Source organism: Misgurnus anguillicaudatus, chromosome 8 (genome assembly GCF_027580225.2).
Source record: "Misgurnus anguillicaudatus chromosome 8, ASM2758022v2, whole genome shotgun sequence".
NCBI lineage: Eukaryota > Metazoa > Chordata > Actinopteri > Cypriniformes > Cobitidae > Misgurnus > Misgurnus anguillicaudatus.
Window position 1 is genome coordinate 17,400,974 of NC_073344.2, and position 20,188 is coordinate 17,421,161.

Sequence of the window (20,188 nt, forward strand, 5' to 3'; positions counted from 1 at the left end):
CAAGAGCATTCGGTTAATGTCATGTGCTCCTCATATAATGTGCAACTTTTATTTATTATACCAGATAGATTTTAATGTAATTTAGATTTTGTATTGTTTGTTCAGGCTAATAAAAATTTTGCCTTGCTGGATAACGTGTTGTACAATCATTGGCTTTTTTCATTTAAATACTTTTTAGATGCCTTTTGCTTCTTTTTGGCTGAATAGCAATACTCACGAGTTTGGACTGGATTGGAAGCGTCCTTTTTCTCAGGTTTCGTAACATGTTAATAAAAAAGCTAATGGTTTAGTGCGCTATGAACTGATGAAGAAACCCAGAGTGTTTTGAGTCTTCCGACAGATCTGTCAAATAAATAGCTTCTTTAAAACAAGCTTATCCAGATGTAAGGAAACAAGCTGAAACACGTTTTGAATTAAGAGCTCGTGCGAGTCTCATTTCCAACACAACACAAATGTCAATGGACACAGGTGTGGCAGTGTTTGCACATTGTAAAGAGCATTAGGTCCACAATTCCCAAACAACAGACATTTCCTTGCCCTCGGGGATATGAATTCTGCCTACAGGAGGATGAAAAGTAAATTCGCTTTATATGTCGGGGGAGGAAGATTTTCTTGGACGCAGGTTCCATTTATCTTGTTTGGCAACTGCAAAGTTTTGTCCGGGGGGAACGCCAACATCCGTCAGATCTCAATGAACGTTGGCCATGTCAGTTCCCACAAAATAACACTCCCGTTTTCCCCGGTGTGTCTGTTTTTCAATCTGCTCTACTTAAGGGCACTCAACACGGATCACAGCCTAATATGATCACTGTCCGCTGTTGCACTCATCTCTAAGACTTCAAAGAAACAGTGTAATGAAAAAAATTATAAAGGGCAAGACACAGAGAGGAGTTTGTCACATCCAGGTACTAGAAATGAGGCATTCTTTCTATTTTCATCCTCGACCCCCTTTCCAACTTGACAACACATCTGTGATCCGAGCATTTGAACGATCTCTTTCATTATTTGCAGTCGTCTTCTGTGACCTTAACCATACAGACAATTTGTCCTTTTGACGCCCCAAGAGCTTTTTTCCAGTTCAGCTGAACAACACATGTAGAACATTGCATTCTGAACATGAAAATGTCATAAACAAGCTTTTTAAAGAGCTGAAATGTGTGAAATATGTGCAGGAAACAAACAAACCGAACCTTTGTGTCAGATTCAAACCATTAGAGATGCACAAACCAGCAGAAAAAAAAATTATGCATTGGGTTTCCCTCACCAATGTGGTCCAGCGGACCCATGAAACAACAGTAACAGTAAATCTACCTTTTTTTGTTGGCTATTAGCTCTGAAAAGCAGACCAGAAAGTTAACATTTGATTTGTCAGTCCCTTGGTTGTTCATCTGGTGTGTAGTTTTGCCTGTCAACATTTATGAGCGAAAGTGAGACCTTTTCCACAAGGGAAAACCTGCACCATAAAAGCATGTAACAGGTTGATGATCGGGAACCAGTCTGGGTTTGGTGGCGCTTTAAAAAATAAATTGCACTGTTGACCAGGGACACGTTAATCTCTGTCAGTGCACTTCAATGGAGTCACGAGGTCATCCAGCATCTCTCCGATGGGGACCTGAGGTTAGAAGCAGCTCTGCTCATTGATTATAGTTCTCGTGTGCCGTTTATAATCCATCTATACGTCATAGTCAGTACTCTTCCACGTCATTCTACGTTTTGCTCATCCACTCTTCCACTCCATCAAAAAACAATCTCTCCACTTCTCTATGCTGCAAGTTCATGATCCACGCCCACACCTCCTACGCCCCATCCATCTAAATTCTGTCTCCTTCATTCACTCCCACAATGCATCACCCATCCACTGTCAATGAAAGAGATGGTATATGACTTCCATTCCTTAGCTGTCTTAAACCAACCCACATCTTTCTATTTTTGCCAAAATTCATGCGCTGTACCTCTAAGTGCACACCCCTATTGAGCATCTCAAAATGTTATTTTTATTTCTCAGTTTAGGATATTTCATGGTGATTTTAGTTCTGTATGATGTTCATATTGATTGCACACTTTATGACTGTGTGATGAGCATTTCACATGGAATGCAGGGTTCAGCTTTTCTCGTATAGTGGAAGCGTTTTGTGCAGCATTTAGTGCAAACATATTTATCTTCAATGGCGCCTGTCGTGAAGAGCTGTGTCACCGCCCCCCTTTTGCCGCTTTCTGCACATCTCCTATTGAAAATTAACTAGACACTTGTGACTGCCACGTACTATGTGAAACGCACATAAGACATACCTATTTTGAAACAATACCAAATGTGTGTTTTCAACTTCTCTGCTTGGCGCATAAAATCAAAATAACGCAAGAAAGAACCAAAAAGTGCAGTGCTGATGTCATACGGTGATCAGTATGTGAAACTGTGTGTTCACATTGCCACCGGCGAGAGCGTCAAAGTGGTCGGAAGTCGTTCATTTTCAATGACACTGGCGAGCAGTGGTGCGGCATGCTTTGGATGGTGTGACATCAAGGAGAGTTGAAATGAACTCAACTTCATGGTAATAAGCTATGACGCAGTTTGGCGGCAACCAATTGGAAGGCAGAAACGTTTGGCGGCAACCAATCAGAAGGCTTCCAGAGATTGCATTCAAGTGTCAGAGCGTCCACTACTCTTTTTCTATAAGAGTGTCGTTGGCAGGGCAGCCAGAGCGTTTTTTGACGTTCTCGCCGGCGGCGGTGTGAACATACCAAAAAGTCCAAACATACCAAATCTCTTAATCTTAATTTAATCATAATTGAATATAATCTATGGGATCGAATGTAAATATTATTAAAGGGGCCATGTCACAAGACTTTTTTATGTCTCCCAGAGCACATATGTGAAGTTTTAGCTCAAAATACCATATACAGTAGATAATTTATTATAGCATGTTAATTTACACTTTGTAGGTGTGTGCAAAAATCTGCTGTTTTGGGTGTGTCCTTTAAAATGCAAATGAGCGGATGAAGTGCAAACACTGATCACAATGATGGTGGTTTGTGACAATTGAAACTCAATTGTGCTGTGAATTATTTTCCCTTCTCTTTCTCACTGCACTAAATGGCAGTGCTGTGATTGGATGGTGCAGATTAAGGGGCGGTATTATTAGAATAAAAGCTCCTTATGACATCATAAGCATAGCAAAATTTCAACGACCCATTTTTTCAGGTGCTTGTAGAGAATGGTTTACCAAAACTAGTTACTGGGTTGTTTTCTTTTTTCACATTTTCTAGGTTGATAGAAGCACTGGGGACCCAATCATAGCACTTAAACATGGAAAAAGTCAGATTTACATGCCATGGCCCCTTTAGAATTAAACATCTCATTTCGGATTTTTGGGACCACCAACAGACAGAGAGCAAATAGCAGTCAAAATCTTCTTCTGTGGTCAATCTTACACTACCCATCACATCCTAATACCTCCCCATCCTCCCCCCGCCTCTGGTTGTTCCGGGTGCTGTATTATTAATGGTTTGGTAATTGAACTGCTTTGTTTCCTGCATGCATGTTGAAGCAGACTGAAACGGAGCCAAATCTCAATTAGGCATAGTTATTATTTAATATCACACCCACTTCTTAATCTCATTTAGTGTCTTGTCTCTGCTTTGCTGGGACACATAGGCTTTAATAATGTATGCCTTGTGTAGCTAATGCCTGTTAAAGGTGTTATTTGTGCATTATTTATACAGCATTGCGAGTTGCAGAAACCCTGATGGAGTTTGACTCATAAGACCTCCTAGCGATTCTGTAAATGATTTATCTCCGGCTGTGTAATTTAGATTTCCCTTAATTATGTAAATATATGTTGTTAAACAAAAATGTAGCCTATAAGCCCTAAATGTAACTTTCTAAACCATTTTTCTGGTCGAACATCAATCAAGATCATTTTAAAGATTAAAGTGACTTACACTGAAATAAGTCAATTCTTTAGTTCCAGTAAGGTAAATCATGTTTTAGCAGTGTAGGAGAGATTAAATCAGAATTGCTGTGTTTTCCGAAGATTTCGGAGTGATGCACAACCATCAAGCGTCTTCAGACAGCAGAAAATTTTTTAATTCAGTTTGACAGGACGGATGGAGCTAATCACATTAGTACACTGCATAGTGCACATGCCGTTTTTATACTAAAAGGCACTTAAATGCTGGCTCTGTGCTGAATACGATGTATCGGTCTACTTTATAAGATTAGATAGAGGTCATTGACAATGAAATGGATAAGAGACGGTTAAAACAGAAAGGTCTCAATACTGTTAACCGGTAACTTTGCTACCCTCAGCTCTGTTTTTAGCAGGCCGTTTCATTATTGCACGTAAGTGTGCTGCTGATAATATATGCAGCCTCTCGTGTGTATAGTTAAAGTTTATCATCCTAAAGGGGTTCATATTGTCTACAATAATGGCTACACTATAAATTTTCCAGTAAAACTGTACAGTAAGGTTGTATGGGTTAACATTATTAAATGCATTCGCTAACATGTTTTCAACAGCAATTATTAATCATAGTTAATGTTAATTTTAGCATTTACTATACATTTTTCAAATCTGAAGTTGTAACTGTTAACATTAGTTAATGCACAGTGAACTGACTTAACCAACATTAACAATAATTAATAAAGGCTGATAAACAATTTTTATAATTGTTTGTTCATGTTAGCTGATATATTTACTAATGTTAACAAACACAACCTTACTGTACCATTATTCCAGTTACAACATGGCTATTTTATAGCAAAAATGCAATGAAAAAATATTAATTCAATTTACTCAATTTTTTTAAGGTAAGTGGTTGCAATCAATTTATTTAAGCTACATTTAAACAAAAGTTTTTAGTTTTGTTTTGTATTTCTTATATTTTTTTTTGTTGTTTAAATGTAGCTTAAATAAATTGATTGTAACCACTTACCTTAAATTGAATGAATACTTTTTTTCAGTGTGTGGATTTCTTAGGGGACGTGTACACCAAAGCGTTTAAACATGGCTGCCGACTGTGGGCAATTGTGAGCGTTTTTTCGGCTAAGCGTTTTGGTTGCTATAATACTTCTGCTTTGTTTATTAGTCATTAAACGATGCGCCGGTCGGGTGTTGTGTTATTTGTCCCGCTCCTCCTCCACTGTGATTGGACGACCGAGTGAAAAGTGACATTAAAGAGCTAAGCGTTTCACTAAAATAACAATTTTTCAACTCTGGGCGCTCAGCGCTGAGCGTAAAAACAAAACACGCCAGCTGCGTTTTTGAAAAGTGCCGCGCTTTCAGTAGAAACAACTTAACTCTTTCGCTGCCATTGACGAGATAACTTGTCAATTAAGAGAAAACGCTTCCCTGCCAATGACGAGAATTTCTGGCTTTCCGCAATACCGCTATTATCCACCAGAAGCCTTAACGACCCGGAAGTAGCGCCTCACGTGAAAGACCTCCGTGTATGTTTTAAAGATTGCTCTGCATCTGATCTCTATCAAAAGTCATTCACAAAAAATGGAATTATCTCAGCTTTTTGCCCAAAATTGTGTGTTTTTGAAGAAACCTACCCATATTTGAGAGGTGATAAAAAGAGAACTAATGAAGGTAGGATGAAACTGAGATTGTTAAGCAAACTGTTCTTTCATTTGATATATTGTTTGTTTATATATTTAAAGAAAAACATTTTCTGGAAGGCATTGAACTTTTGTGAAAATCATGAAAAATGCTGGCGCTGGCTGGCAACTTAAAAAAAAACCCGCTGGCAGGGAAAGAGTTAAAAACCATCATAAACGCCTTGGTGTAAAAGCCCCTTAGTATTTTTATCTTGTTTTCCAGTACAAATTCAGAGATATGATTTAAGATAATGTTATTTTTATGGTCAACATCAAAAGTGAGTTAATGCTTGTATATTTATGCTACGTTTCTGCCAATGGGATATGAAAATAAACTTTATTAAAAAAATTAAAAATAAACTTAAATTATCTTCTTCTCAAAACTACATTGTTTCATTTGAGGTGAAGTAAATTAATAAATATTAAATGCTGAGTTCAAATTGTTTATGTGAGAAGAGAAATGTAAAATACATTAATACGGTATAGAAGACACAGTATACTGTACACAGTGTAGCAGTCATTATAGCATTTCAATGTTATGATCAACCAATCAGAATAGAGTATTTAAGTGAGCCATGCAGTAAATCAGGTAAATGGTCACACGGTGTCGGTGAGGGACCCTGCTGTGTGAAGAATAGGCATGATGGTGGTCTCTCAGGGATAGTCTCTTCATTTAAACCCCATAGAGATTAGAACAGTCAGCACTTACGCCATGCCTTCTTTCCTCTGCCAAACCGTTTCCTATTTTTTCCACTGTCCTGATTTACGCTCATCCGCTATGCTAAATGAGTCTTCACGGTGAGCGAGGTGAGCCTGTGCAGGAAAGGACACCATCAGTCAATCGAGAAGAAAAGCTTGCCCTTGCTTTCTCTCGCCCCAGTTTCCACCTTCTCCTCCCTGTCTGGCTCTTGTTCTTGACCGCTTTCCCCAGGCCGTGCCAAACCAGCACAGGTCACAGTTCACGCTGGTCTTCCCACGCTGGGCAGCCTTGACTGTTTGCCAGTATCATCAGACTCAAATTTGGAGGATTAAAAAGAGCGGCAGTTGTTGAGTAAGTCCCAGTTCTGTGTTTATTTGGTAATGTTTAGGTGTTCTGTATAGGGACGAGCTGTGATCAATTGAATCATTAGGGAATTTAAATGGTCGCCCTTGGTCACTAAGCTGTCTGTGCAACTAAAGTCAGCTTACCCGAAGGAAAACTGTTTGCTTAGAGGTTGCTCTTTTTAGGAAGAGACTTAAACTATTTCTTGGTTTCGTTAAAAAAAGCTTTACGGATCTATATATTTTCAAAACATTTTTGTATTATGTGTGATATCGTCCATTCTGAAAGTTGATAAATAACATAACTCAAATAATTTGGTCTGTAAAGATTTTATAAAAAATATTTTGTTCATGTTGATTGCAGGCTGTGTAAGTTCTTAAACAGTATAGCAGTGCTGTGAACGGACAATCAGAATTGAGTATTCCTGTGAGCCATGCAGTTAATCAGATAAATGGTCATGCACTGCCAGTGATGGACCCCAGTGTAATAAACAGAGGACTTACAATATAAATAGAGGACATTTACAGAGGACATATACAGACCACATAAACATGTGACATATACAGACAACATAAACAGAGGACACAAACAGAGGACATATACAGAGGACATAAACATAGGACATGCAGAGAACACAAACAGAGGACATATAGGCCTACAGACAATATAAACAGATAACATAAACAGAGGACATACAGACAACATAAACAGAGGACATTAACTAATAACATATACAGAGGACATAAACTGAGGACAAAAACAGAGGACATTAACAGATAACATATACAGAGGATATACAGACAACATAAACAGAGGACATTTACAGAGGACATAAATATAGGACATACAGACAACATAAAGTGAGGACATAGGACATTAAAAAGATGACATATACAGAGGATATAAAGACAACATAAACAGAGGACATATATAGATGACATAAACAGAGGACATATACAGACAATATAAACAGAGGACCTAAACAAAGGACATATACAGAAGATATAAGCAGATGACATATACAGACAACATATACAAAGGACATACAGACTACATAAACTGAGGACATAAACAGAGGACATATACAGAGGATATAAACAGATGACATATACAAACAACATAAACAGAGGACATATACAGACGACCTAAACAAAGGACACATACAAAAGACATAAACAGAGGACATACAGACAACATAAACAGATGACAAATGCAGAGGACATAAACAGAGGACATACAGACAACATAAACAGAGGACATCCCTACTGAAAAATCCAGCTAAGACCAGCATAAGCTGGTAAGCTGGTTTTAGTTGGTCTCCAGCTTGGTTTTAGCTGGTTTTGCTGGTGTAGGAAGCTGGTTTTGCTGGTGTAGCAAGCTGGTCTAGTTGTGTTTTGGTCATGTTTTAAGCTGGTCTAGCTGGACTTAGCTGGTCAGGCTGGAAGACCAGCTGGCCCACCAGCATGACCAGCTTTGTCAGGTTGGGAGGACCAGCGCAAACCACCTTAAACCAGCTAAAACCAGCTACCAGCTTATGCTGGTCTTAGCTGGATTTTTCAGTAGGGATATGCAGACAACATAAACGGAGAACATATACAGAGGACATAAACAGAGGACATACAGACAACATAAACAAAGGACATATGCAGACAACATAAACAGAGGACATATACAGAAGACATAAACAGAGGACAAATACAGACAACAAAAACAGAGGACATATACAGAGGACCTAAACAAAGGACAGATACAGAAGATATAAACAGAGGACATATACAGACAACAAAAACAGATGACATATACAAAGGACATACAGACTACATAAACAGAGGACATAAACTGAGGACATAAACAGAAGACATATACCGAGGATATAAACAGATGACATATACAGACAACATAAACAGAGGACATATACAGACAACCTAAACAAAGGACACATACAGAAGACATAAACAGAGGACATACAGACAACATAAACAGATGACATATACAGAGGACATAAACAGAGGACTTACAGACAACATAAACAGAGGACATACAGACAACATAAACAGAGGACATATGCAGACAACATAAACAGAGGACAAATACAGACAACAAAAACAGAGGACATATACAGAGGACCTAAACAAAGGACAAATACAGAAGATATAAACAGAGGACATATACAGACAACATAAACAGAGGACATATACAGACAACATAAACAGAGGACATACAGACAACATAAACAGAGGACATACAGACAACATAAACAGAGGACATAAACATTGGACATACAGATAACATAAACAGAGGACATAAACAGAGGACATACAGACAACATAGAGGACATATGTAGACAACATAAACAGAGGACATATACAGAAGACATAAACAGAGGACAAATACAGACAACAAAAACAGAGGACATATACAGAGGACCTAAACAGAGGACATATACAGGCGACATCAACAGAGATATACAGACGACATAAACAGAGGACATATAGACAACATTTTATACAGATTTTTAACATGAATAAGTTCTTTTTTAAAAGTCTAGTTACTAGTGTTAAGTTATCTGTTCTCAAAATCTGACTTCAGCAAAATGTCTTCAGATTCACAGGTCTTCAAGCAACTTAGCTTTAATTTTCAGCTTCAATACACTTTTTACATTAGTTTGATGTATGAATATTTAATGATGGCATTAATTCCCTGTGGCCCAGCAACTTTTCGGCAAGAGCCCTCAAGTTGAAATGAGGGAGCCGGCACAATTTAAAAAACTAGGACACGTTGTGTTGGATCAGGGTGGTAAACATATGGCCCTAGTAACACCAAAGTGGCCAATAAAACACAATCCAATTAGCTTAGCACTTTACCTTTTGATTCTAATCTGATTACTAATGCTCGCCGCCATCTGTAGGGTAGAGAGAAAGGAGTCTCAGGGCAAGCAACACAGCCTCAGGCGGGGTCTTTGGATCCGTGAGACGGATCAAAGTCCAACAGCCCGTACCACGGCGTAGCCACAAGCCTTTCATATTGATAATAGAGGGGTGCTGAAACTCATCATCTCACTGACTGCACTACTGACATCACCGGGGTCATCATAGGGGTCACCATAACCGGCAGTAAATCACAAAAACCCAGCCGACTGAGTTAATACCATTATGGAAAATGCAGGCATGTGGAGTTCAAGCCCATCAGAAAACAAGAGCCCCCACTGAGGAATGCCGGGAATCGAGTCATTCACACACTGTTCAATTATTCAATTACTTCTCCTCTTGCTGCTCTTTGACCTCTGCATTTCCTACTGGATTTGTTAAGCAGAGGAGAAGATTAAGCAAGGGACATGCTTGACGGGTCTGGCTGAAAAAGGTGCCGATTAAAGCAGCTGCTGGGGTTAAAATGAAGGGGCAATGAAGTGTGGATATCTCTCGTGACTGGCACCAACAGCTGAAATGAAGAGTTCTTCAGCACCAAACAAATCCTTCTTTTGACTTTAATTAGAGACGTGAATAAAATAAAATTCCTCGTTTTGCTCCTGAAGGGGTGCAATTGACTGATAAAGATATTTTGTGAGACTTCTTTGCCCCTCCCTTTTAGCTTTGTAACTCTCTTGTTCTACAAGTTAAGCTCTGATTCATTTTACTGTGTTTATCTAATTAATGTCAAAAAGGAAGTGACCTAACAAGCTGGGGTGCAGCCTACATGAGAAAAACTATTGTGGAGAGCTGTGGTATAGTCTTTCAAAGAGAAATCCAGCTATTGAGATGTAATTTCCTGTGTTAGTAGTCAATTAGTGGACAATTTTATCCACAACAACTTCCAGCACTATTTTAGGGCTGCTTAAAGTGGATACATTTCCTTTGAAATTGTTTATCTTTGAAAAAAAACTGCTACACTTTGACAACAATCCACTGTAGTATATACTGTACTAGTTCGCCTCTTGAAAATAAAGGTGCTACAAACGATTCTTTACAGAGATTCCAAGAACCATTTTTGGTCCCACAAAGAACCATTTAAAGCAGGGATGGGCAACTTCGATCCTGGAGGGCCGGTGTCCTGCAGAATTTAGCTTCAACTTGCCTCAGCACACCTGCCTAAAATTTCTAGTATGCCTAGTAAGACCTTAATTGGCTGCTTCAGGTGTGTTTAATTATGGTTGGATCTAAACTCTGCAGGACACCGGCCCCCCAGGACCGTAGTTGCCCATTCCTGATTTAGAGCAGTGAGAACCAGAATGGCGTGAGTGACATTTTGGGTGAAATGGAGATATATATCAAATGGAAGCTTTTGAAGAGCTATTTCTGCTGCCAGATGGACAAAAGATTGAAATTAGTACACAAAGTCAGATTAAACCATGTTCATTTTTTTCTGGCCCTCCTGCAAAGTTGGTAAAATGTCACTTACGCCCTTCTGGTCATCACCACTCGATTTGTTTCTTACCATTTTATTCACCTTTGGATGTTAAAGGTTACTCATTGAACCATACAACAAAAAAATTTTATTTTATGGAAAGGTTCATCAATAGGCCCACGAGAAAATAAAGTTTTGTCCGCCAAACTTAAAGGAATAGTATATCCATTTTCCATATTAAACTATGTTATTACCTTAACTAAGAAGAGTTGATACATCCCTCTATCATCTGTGTGCGTGCACGTAAGCGCTGGGGCGGGCTGAGACACTTCGATAGCATTTAGCTTAGCCCCATTCATTCAATGGTACCAAACAGAGATAAAGTTAGAAGTGACCAAACACATCAACATTTTCCTATTTAAGACGAGTAGTTATACGAGCAAGTATGGTGGCACAAAATAAAACGTAGTGCTTTTCTAAGCGGATTTAAAAGAGGAACTATATTTTATGGCGGAATAGCACTTTTGGGAGTACTTCGACTCGCCTGAAAAATCTGCTCCCCTTCTCCCTCTCATAATGGTAGAGGGAGAGTGTTACTGCGCCGAGTTAAAGTACTCCCAATTCCGCTATACAATATAGTTACCCTTTAAAATCCGCTTAGAAAAGTGCTACGTTTTATTTTGTGCCACCATACTTGCTCGTATAACTACTCGTCTTAAATAGGAAAAACGTTGATGTGTTTGGTCACTTCTAACTTTATCTCTGTTTGGTACCATTGAATGAATGGGGCTAAGCTAAATGCTATCGAAGTGTCGCAGCGTGCCCCAGCGCTTTACAAGTAATCTCGTAAAAAATAATTGAAGTGAGCATACTCTCATTTCAATATTGTTTTTATTTATATGCATGAGGAAGAGAACTTAAAATGCTCTTTAAGTATTAAATGGTGAGTAGATCCAGTGTGAAGATGAGCAGGATCAGTTGGCTTGCATGGAAATCTAGATTAACAGCATTACAAAGCAATAGCAGAGCAAACATTTTAGTCAGTGGCTTTTCGCTTTGTGTTGTTTAAAAAATTCGGCCAATGCTGAAAACTTATTGAGGACTTATTAGCACCTTAATTTGCGGCATTTTATTTAGATGGCACAACATATTGCATTGCATTTATACAACATTAAATCTGTATCATTGTTAAAAGTCAAAGATATTCCTGGTACCATTTGGGGTTCCTCAGCTGCCACACCTGCAAACCCCTATGAAGAACCAATGGGTAGCTTTAAAAAGTGTATTAAATTATTAAGTTGCTTTGAGATGTCAGTGTTCCTTTCAGTACATAAATAGTATATTTGACACTCTTTTAGAGGAATCTGTAAGCCAAGGAACCTCAAATAATGCTTGAAAAGTCTTTATCTATCTCTGTATTAATGTCCACAAAATTCTGAGTTGCTCCAAAGCTGCGTTTTCTTGATAATGTAAAGACAAAATCCAGTTATAGTTGTTAGACCTACAGGCACCTAAACAAATGCAGCTGTACTTTAAAGTAGCTCCACAGTTCAGTTTAATATCACTGTAGACTTAAAACACATCAGAAAGGTGACATCCATTTAATATCTTCTGACCAGCTACAGCATTTCATTGTATTCAAGGGGGAAATGGGCATCAATTAATCTCCAAAATGTCTTGCTGGTGCCAGATTCCAAAAGGTTAAAGCTACCGTAACTACTGAACCCTTACCTCACATGACATCACCAAAAGGCTTTACAAGAAATAGATTTTAAAAGCAAAAAACTTGACATTTAATTCAAAAGTTCATCCTTCCCGTTACGATAACGCTTCATATCGCTAGCTTACTATTTAGTCACATCTGCACGCATTGTGATTTGCCAGCCCTCAACTATAGCCAGCTAATCAAAATCTGTCACTGTTATAGTGCCATGAATTCATAATTCTGAATAATTTCTGCCACATCTGCTGCACATTAGCATAACTGCGGGAGGCCCGTTTATTTATCTTTATAAGGTTTTGTTTTTCGCATTCAGTGTTACGAAAGGAAAGAGAGAAAAATTGAGCTGCCACACATTCACCAACAAACAATTTACAGAAATATGATTCGTGTCTCCGGGGATTCGATGATAGAGAGCTTTAATATGGAGATCTCTTTCACAGATGCATCTGAAATGCACACACATTGGAAAAGTAGAGAAAGTCATGCGACATAAACAAGTTTTTGAATCTATGCGACAGCTATTGGAGCGAGCGCTGAATTCTTATTCTGGGTGGCACTAAGAACTCTGTTGTGTTTTGTGCAGGTATCAGGACCACAGCCTGCATCCAAGTGAGATGCACTGACTTCTGGAAGTCTTCAGTATTCCTGTCATCCTCCGCTCAACTGTGACCAGTCATGCGGTTGTTATGGAAAATAGGAGTGACCCTCCTTTTGGGCTCTTGTATTAATATTAGCTGCAGGTATCAAACTAACGCCCTGGATATTCCACTTGATGGTAAGCTGAATTAATTATTTCCTGTGTTTCTGTAGCACTTTTTGTTATGGCTTTTAAATGCTTGATACATAAACCAGCCTACGGTGGTTAAAGGTCTTGAGGTGGTTTGTATATATTAGCTGATTTAACGTCGTCTAATCCAGTGGTTCCCAAACTTTTTCAGCGTGCAGCCCTCCTTGTGTAAGGTACATTCCTTCTCGGCCCCACAAAGAAAATTTGTGACAAAAAACTGTTCTAAAACTCAAAATTTTAATAAAAAAAACATTAAATTATACAAAAAAGTAGTGCTTTTGGTTAGTAGCCTTATTTTTTTTAGATTTAATTACACAGAATTCATGATAAATTAATGTATTTCATAAAATGTCATAAAACTGGGACCACCCTGGCACCATCTCCCGGCCCCCAGTTCTAAACTACCAAAGCTGAGCAGACTAATCAGCAAGGCCATGCTATTAGACAATCAAAACCATTTTAAACCAGCTAAAACCAGCCAACAATCTCACAAGAATTCTTACATATTTTACGAGGTGCACAATTCGTCTTTGTATGTTCAAATTTGGAGGTTTTTGTACGATCTGCTTTTAGCCCTGTGACATTATGTTTTTTTTAAACTATTTTTTTTTACGATTCACTTCGTATGAATTCATTAGGACTGTGATGATTAATTTGGCAAATGTGCGTTTTTTTCAATTAATGAATTTTAATGAATTACGGTGAAATGCTGGCACATCCAAAAGCCAGAGGGCGCTCTCGTGCAGAAACTCCATTTGTGCTGCAGTAAAAGTACCATTACAAATGCTATTCTAGGAAATGTCTATACGCATATTTACATTGCTGTTCTTTAAATTGTTTCAAGTATTTTCATGATCATACGTTGCTTTTTTAAATGCACGTTATAAACGACTCAAACTCATAGTGATTTTAGATTGATAAAGACTTTCTACACTGAAAAAAAATTATTCATTGAATTTACTCAATTTTTTTTAAGGTAAGTGGTTGCAATCAATTTATTAAAGCTATATTTAAACAAAAGTTTTATATTTTATTTTAATTTACTAATCTTTTTTGTTTAAATGTAGCTTAAATAAATTGATTACAACCACTTACCTAAAAAAATTGAGTAAATTCAATGAATCATTTTTTTTCAGTGTACTGATAAAAGAGCCGTTGTACACACACGAGTTATGCATGAAACACAGAAACAAAGCCTTGCGATTCAGAATCGATTATAGACAGTTATTTTTAATGGGAAACGCGATGCATCGTCACAGCCCCAAAATTAGCCGTACGTAAAACACGTACACATTACTGTAAGAGTCCCAAGAGCAACTCATTCAAAGCCTGTATAGTGTAGTTCAGTTTTTACGCATAAACGGAAGTCAATGTACCGTGTACAATACACAAAATGTATGTCGCGCATGCGCATTCAGAAGCATGGAGTATATACACGGTTTCAGCAGTAACAACATAAACAAGCGGCTTTCGTGGTCCACACGTAATTTCTGGTAAACTCCGCTAAGAATAAATAACAACAAAGTACTTTAAACATAGTTTATTTATATAACAAGCAAAATTATCAACACATATATTACCTACAAAACCAAAACATTTGTTATTTTCGACGAGGTATTTGTTTTAGAGTTCAGTTTAGCAACTATTCAGACCATTAAAAAAACTGAAACCGGAAGTAAAGTTCGGACCAGACGCGTATCGCGTCACCGCACGAGCGTCCGATAAAACCGTCTATAGGCTAGAAAAGGTACTGCAATTTGTCGCAATGCGTCAAATGTCTGTGTATGTGTCAAATGAATTATACTTTACAAGGTTGTGCAGTCGACTGTGCGAAAACGAACTATATTCCAGACTGATTTAATCTTATGCATAGTGGACTGGTCTTTCAAAAAAAATTATTCTGGGTGTGATATTACATCAGATCTCACTCTTTTTTTAAAATTCGATATGAATGACCACTTTACATGTCATTTATTTACAACATAAACTCATCGTGGTTGATGACAGTAAATATTGTATGGAATATTAACATATTCTACTGTAATGAACAGACTCTCTCAAAACCCTCTTAAAAAAGAAAACAAAAAGATTTCCCATGATTAATACTTAGGGGCGTGCACACCAAAGCTTTTACAGCCACGTAAAAAAGCTTTGGTGTGTCTTGCCCCTTATTGTTTTAAAGCAACAAACAGACACTAATGATTTTTACCCTGAAATTTGCAAACTTAAACATCAGAGAGTCAAGTTGTTTTTATCAGAAGGGTTAGTCATACATCTCTATACAGATAATGTTTTCATCCCGTCCAATAAATTATTTGCCAAGTGCACAATTTGGCCTTATTTCCATGCACGCAAGAAGAATATTGAACACACTGTTCCTACAACCATCTGTTTGAACCCCAGGTATTTCTATTGCAGGTTCACTCATGCCGAAAGCAGGTATCATTTGTTGCTAGGGCTATGTGTTCGCCGTTTCCGTGGCAATCAGATCAAAGTATTTTATATACCTTTAGGACCTGAATAATATTACATGGAAACACAGTGTTGTTTATAACTTATTCTGTTCTACTTTTTTATCGTGGATGTAATTGATACCAGTTCTCTAGAAGTTATTTCTATACGGTTCTAACAAACCCCTGCACATTTGTTTCTTTGTGTTTCCCTGCTACGGTGGATCTGTTAGTTTTAGCACGCATAAACAGTAAGTTTGCACAGTTATGTCAAGCCATGCCTAGAATTAGTAACTTTCATCCATCTATTATCATCCATTTGGTTTGGAAATCCATTATTAAATGCAAAAATGTGCTCTTTTGTTGGGAACATTTACCACTGCCATAAAATATCAGTATCAAAGTTGATATTGGTGTTTGAAAACTTTTTCTTTGGGTCAACATGGAACAACATTCCTGACAGCCAATCAGATTCTGATGGTTAGGTTACTGGTCTTGACTGGGATAGGGGCTTGTACACAATTTATTCCCATATTTTTTATTTTTACAAATTTAGCATGAAGTTAAAACAACTTGGTTTTGCAAGTCAATTCAACCTAATATTTTAAGTTTTGACCTGTGATAAGTTGAAATAACTCAGAAAAACAAATTTAAATTGTTTAACTTAATTTGTAAAGTTAAAGGGGACTTTTAGCTTTTTTAAGATGTAAAATAAATATTTGACGTTTCCAGAGTATGTATGTAAAGTTTTAGCTCAAAATACCATATAGATAAGTTATTATAACATTTTGGGTGTGTCCTTTAAAATGCAAATGAGCTGACCTCGGCAGTAAATGGCAGTGTTGTGGTTGGATAAAGCAGATTAAGGGGTGGTATTATCCCCTTCTGACATCACAGGGGGAGCAAAATTTCAATGGCCTATTTTTCACATGCTTGCAAATAATGGTTTACTAAGTTACTGGGTTGATCTTTTTTACATTTTTTAGGTTGATAGAAGCACAGGGGACCCAATTATAGCACATAAACAAGGAAAGAGTCAGATTTTCATGATATGTCCTCTGTAAAAGTGTCTTAGAATTTCTAAATCAATATATTGGTTTATGTGAATGAGTAGGCAGGACGATTTTCACATCATTTTAAAGAAAAAACTCTAGACTACTAGATTCTGTTTAGGAAAGTCTTGTTAAAACATGTTTAGTATGGGTTTTGTGAACTTATATCAGTGACTTAAAATTTTTGCTTTTTTAAAAACCACGCATAAACCTTTTTCTCTCAAAAATACAAACATGTACATACATGTAGCTCATATAATATTTTAGCCCAGTTTGTGCTGAACACAGTGGTATGAGACACTTGCCATTATTATGTTTTAAAGCAACTGAAAAAAGACCAAATGTAAGAGCATGTCAGAACCTCTGACAGTGTCCCAAAATGGTCGGACCCCAGAGGGTTAAGCGTCACCCCACCCTATTGAGTTAAGTCTACACTCTTGGAGCAATATACAGTTTGTCATGATTAGATAAGAATTCATATGCAAACATTGAAGTAAATGTAGTCGTCCTGCAGGTGGGACAGTGACATTTAGCAGAAAATACATTTTTTGAGGCACACTCTCTTTATAAATGAATCAATTACTCTCCCTACATAATTTATTTTATAAAACACTGTTGAAATGTCTATTCTGGAGGCTTAGACCTTTCCAACGATATATAGTTTGTAGTGATAGATTAAAATTTACATCAACAATATTAATGCAAACTTAGGTGTCCCGTATTCGGGACGGGACGCTTAACTGTTTAAAGTAACTTAACAATATATGTTGATTTGTCAAAAATGTAGCATTTTTACAGTGTAGATAACGTACAGATTGGTTTAAAATGTAATGCATTTGGCAGGACCGTTGTTCCAAAAGATGTTGACATTTACTTAGCAAAATGGCAATGCCATTGTACTTTAATAATATTATTATAAATGTCCTACCATGGTATATCCAAAAAATACATAGTATATAAACTAATCTCATTTTAGATTTAGAAAAAAATATCAAACATGGCTTTGTGGGAGTGGTAAAGAAACGTTCATTCAAATCAAAACACTTGAGGGTTTTAGTGTTTTTGGCATGGAAAAACATTAAACAACAGAGCCAGCAAACCACTTCAATAAGATAAATAGTAACCCTTTCCACTACTCCATCAAGCTCACAATATATCATGCATATTCAATTTTACACTCAAGCTATTAAACATACTCTCATTGACATTATTTGATCAAATCATTTGCCATTTCCTAATCCTTAACCACAGCACAATCAATGACTCAATACTTAGACTAACATTTTGTTTACTTTTAGTCTTATATGCATTGATCAAAACAGGTGACCTGATGGTAAAAAATCATTACGATTGAACCCAAGGTTCAATAAAGCATTTCACATCACCCATCCTGCATGTTGCAAATCCTTCTTAACAGTGTACTGAGTGATCTGCTTGTCTGTCTATCTAGTGGAGCAGCTGCCTACAATAACAGAGCACTCCCCTGCATCTCTGATCGCCTTTCCTTTCGAAGAGAGCTTCCCCGTGAAGTGTGAGGCCACGGGAAACCCTGTACCAGAGTAAGCAGCGCACACATACAGAGAAAGACAGACAGTGCATCAACATAGCTAGTCACCACCATATGTTGTGTTCTGGAGGGTGGTTCCAGGGGACTTGGGTGTAAATATGTGTAGGTGAGATGGGAAAACAGGCAGTGGTCCAAAGCACTGTGAGGGGCTCAAAATGTTTCTAAAGCTAAAAAAGCATTTGCATTTGTACTGTTTTACTATTATATGTATTGTAATATTATATATAAAGCATACAGGGTTACCACGGGTCCTTGAAATCCTTAAAAGTTTGTGAATCTGAGGAAAATAATTCAAGGCTCTGGGAAGTTTAAAAAAATATATATACATACATAGATACAGGTCAGTGAAAGTGCTTGAATCTATTTTATGCAAGAAGTTTTCTGGAAAAAATCTATATTATTCCCTGTGTAGTGTAGGATAATATCATAAAATTTCTAGCCTTTTAAGCACATGTGCTAAACTGTTCGCTTTTAATGCTTATATCTTCTGTTGATTCATACCAAAATGCTTTTTTGCACAGTTGTGTTTGACACATAAAAACGTCTCGGGTTACGTATGTAATTATTGTTCCCTGAGAAGGGAACGAGACGCTGCGTCTCCCGTACCATACTTCCTGCGTCCCTGTAACGCCGTCTTTGGCAATATTTCAGATAGCGATATACTTCCTGGCTCTCGTGTCCCCCATGTCTTTTTGGTTAAGCCTCACCATTGGTTAAATTTGATATACACATTCAGATGCACTTTCCCCTGGAAGAGTCCCCAAAGTGTCACAGCAGTGACGCAGCGCGAGTTCCCTCGAAAGGGAACTGTAACAATGTATCTTAAAAGGTAACACGATGTAACTATGCTCTCCCTTGAAATGTGTCTACACATTTAGTCCTTGAATTTGAGGGTATTGGACCTGGAAAGTCCTTGAAAGCTCCTTGAATTTGAAGTTAACTAAGGTGTGAGAGCCTTGTACATAAAGCGTGTTTTTGAATTATATTTTTAAGGGGGAAAACCCTCAGATGGGGTAGGTCCTGCAATGTCCACCTATGCCTATGGATGGGAAACGGCAAGGGCCCACTGATATGACATTATGTCGATAATTAGGTCACAATATTATATTTTTTGTTATTATGTATGTATTTTATTATGTATTTATGTTATATTCAAACCTACAATTGACAACCCGTGCAAAAATTAGGTACATACGTTCCTTAAGGTATTGTTTGCCTACTTGAGCATCAGTGAACGAGTACTTCCGTGCGAAAAAAACTTGAATATTAAAGGAATATTCCATTTCCTTAACAGAAAAATCCAGATAATTTACTCACCACCATGTCATCCAAAATGTTGATGTCTTTCTTTGTTCAGTCGAGAAGAAATTATGTTTTTTGAGGAAAACATTGCAGGATTTTTCTCATTTTAAGTACTTTAATAGAGCCCAACACTCAATACCCAACTCAACACTTAACAGTTTTTTTCAACAGAGTTTCAAAGGACTATAAACAATCCCAAACGAGGCATAAGGGTCTTATCTAGCGAAACGATTGTCACTTTGTCAAGAAAAATAAAAAATATGCTCTTTTAATCCACAACTTTTCGTCTAGGTCCGGTCCAGCGCGACCTAATGTAAATGCGTAG

The 20,188-nt window shown here is 37.5% G+C and overlaps 1 protein-coding gene across 9 annotated transcripts in view; it reads left to right on the forward strand.

The window, feature by feature from the left end:
- Window positions 1–20,188, forward strand: part of chl1b (cell adhesion molecule L1-like b) — a 130,628-nt gene that overhangs the window by 63,137 nt on the left and 47,303 nt on the right. For 7 of the 9 annotated variants that reach the window (XM_055212662.2, XM_055212664.2, XM_055212667.2 and 4 more), the window contains exons 2-4: window positions 13,289–13,480; window positions 16,176–16,193; window positions 18,445–18,553. In XM_055212662.2, the coding sequence (XP_055068637.2) occupies window positions 13,381–13,480; window positions 16,176–16,193; window positions 18,445–18,553 (227 nt within the window). In that variant the 5' untranslated portion in view covers window positions 13,289–13,380. The remainder of the gene's footprint in view (window positions 1–13,288; window positions 13,481–16,175; window positions 16,194–18,444; window positions 18,554–20,188) is intronic. The other 2 variants (XM_055212663.2, XM_055212665.2) reach the window with 1 other exon arrangement.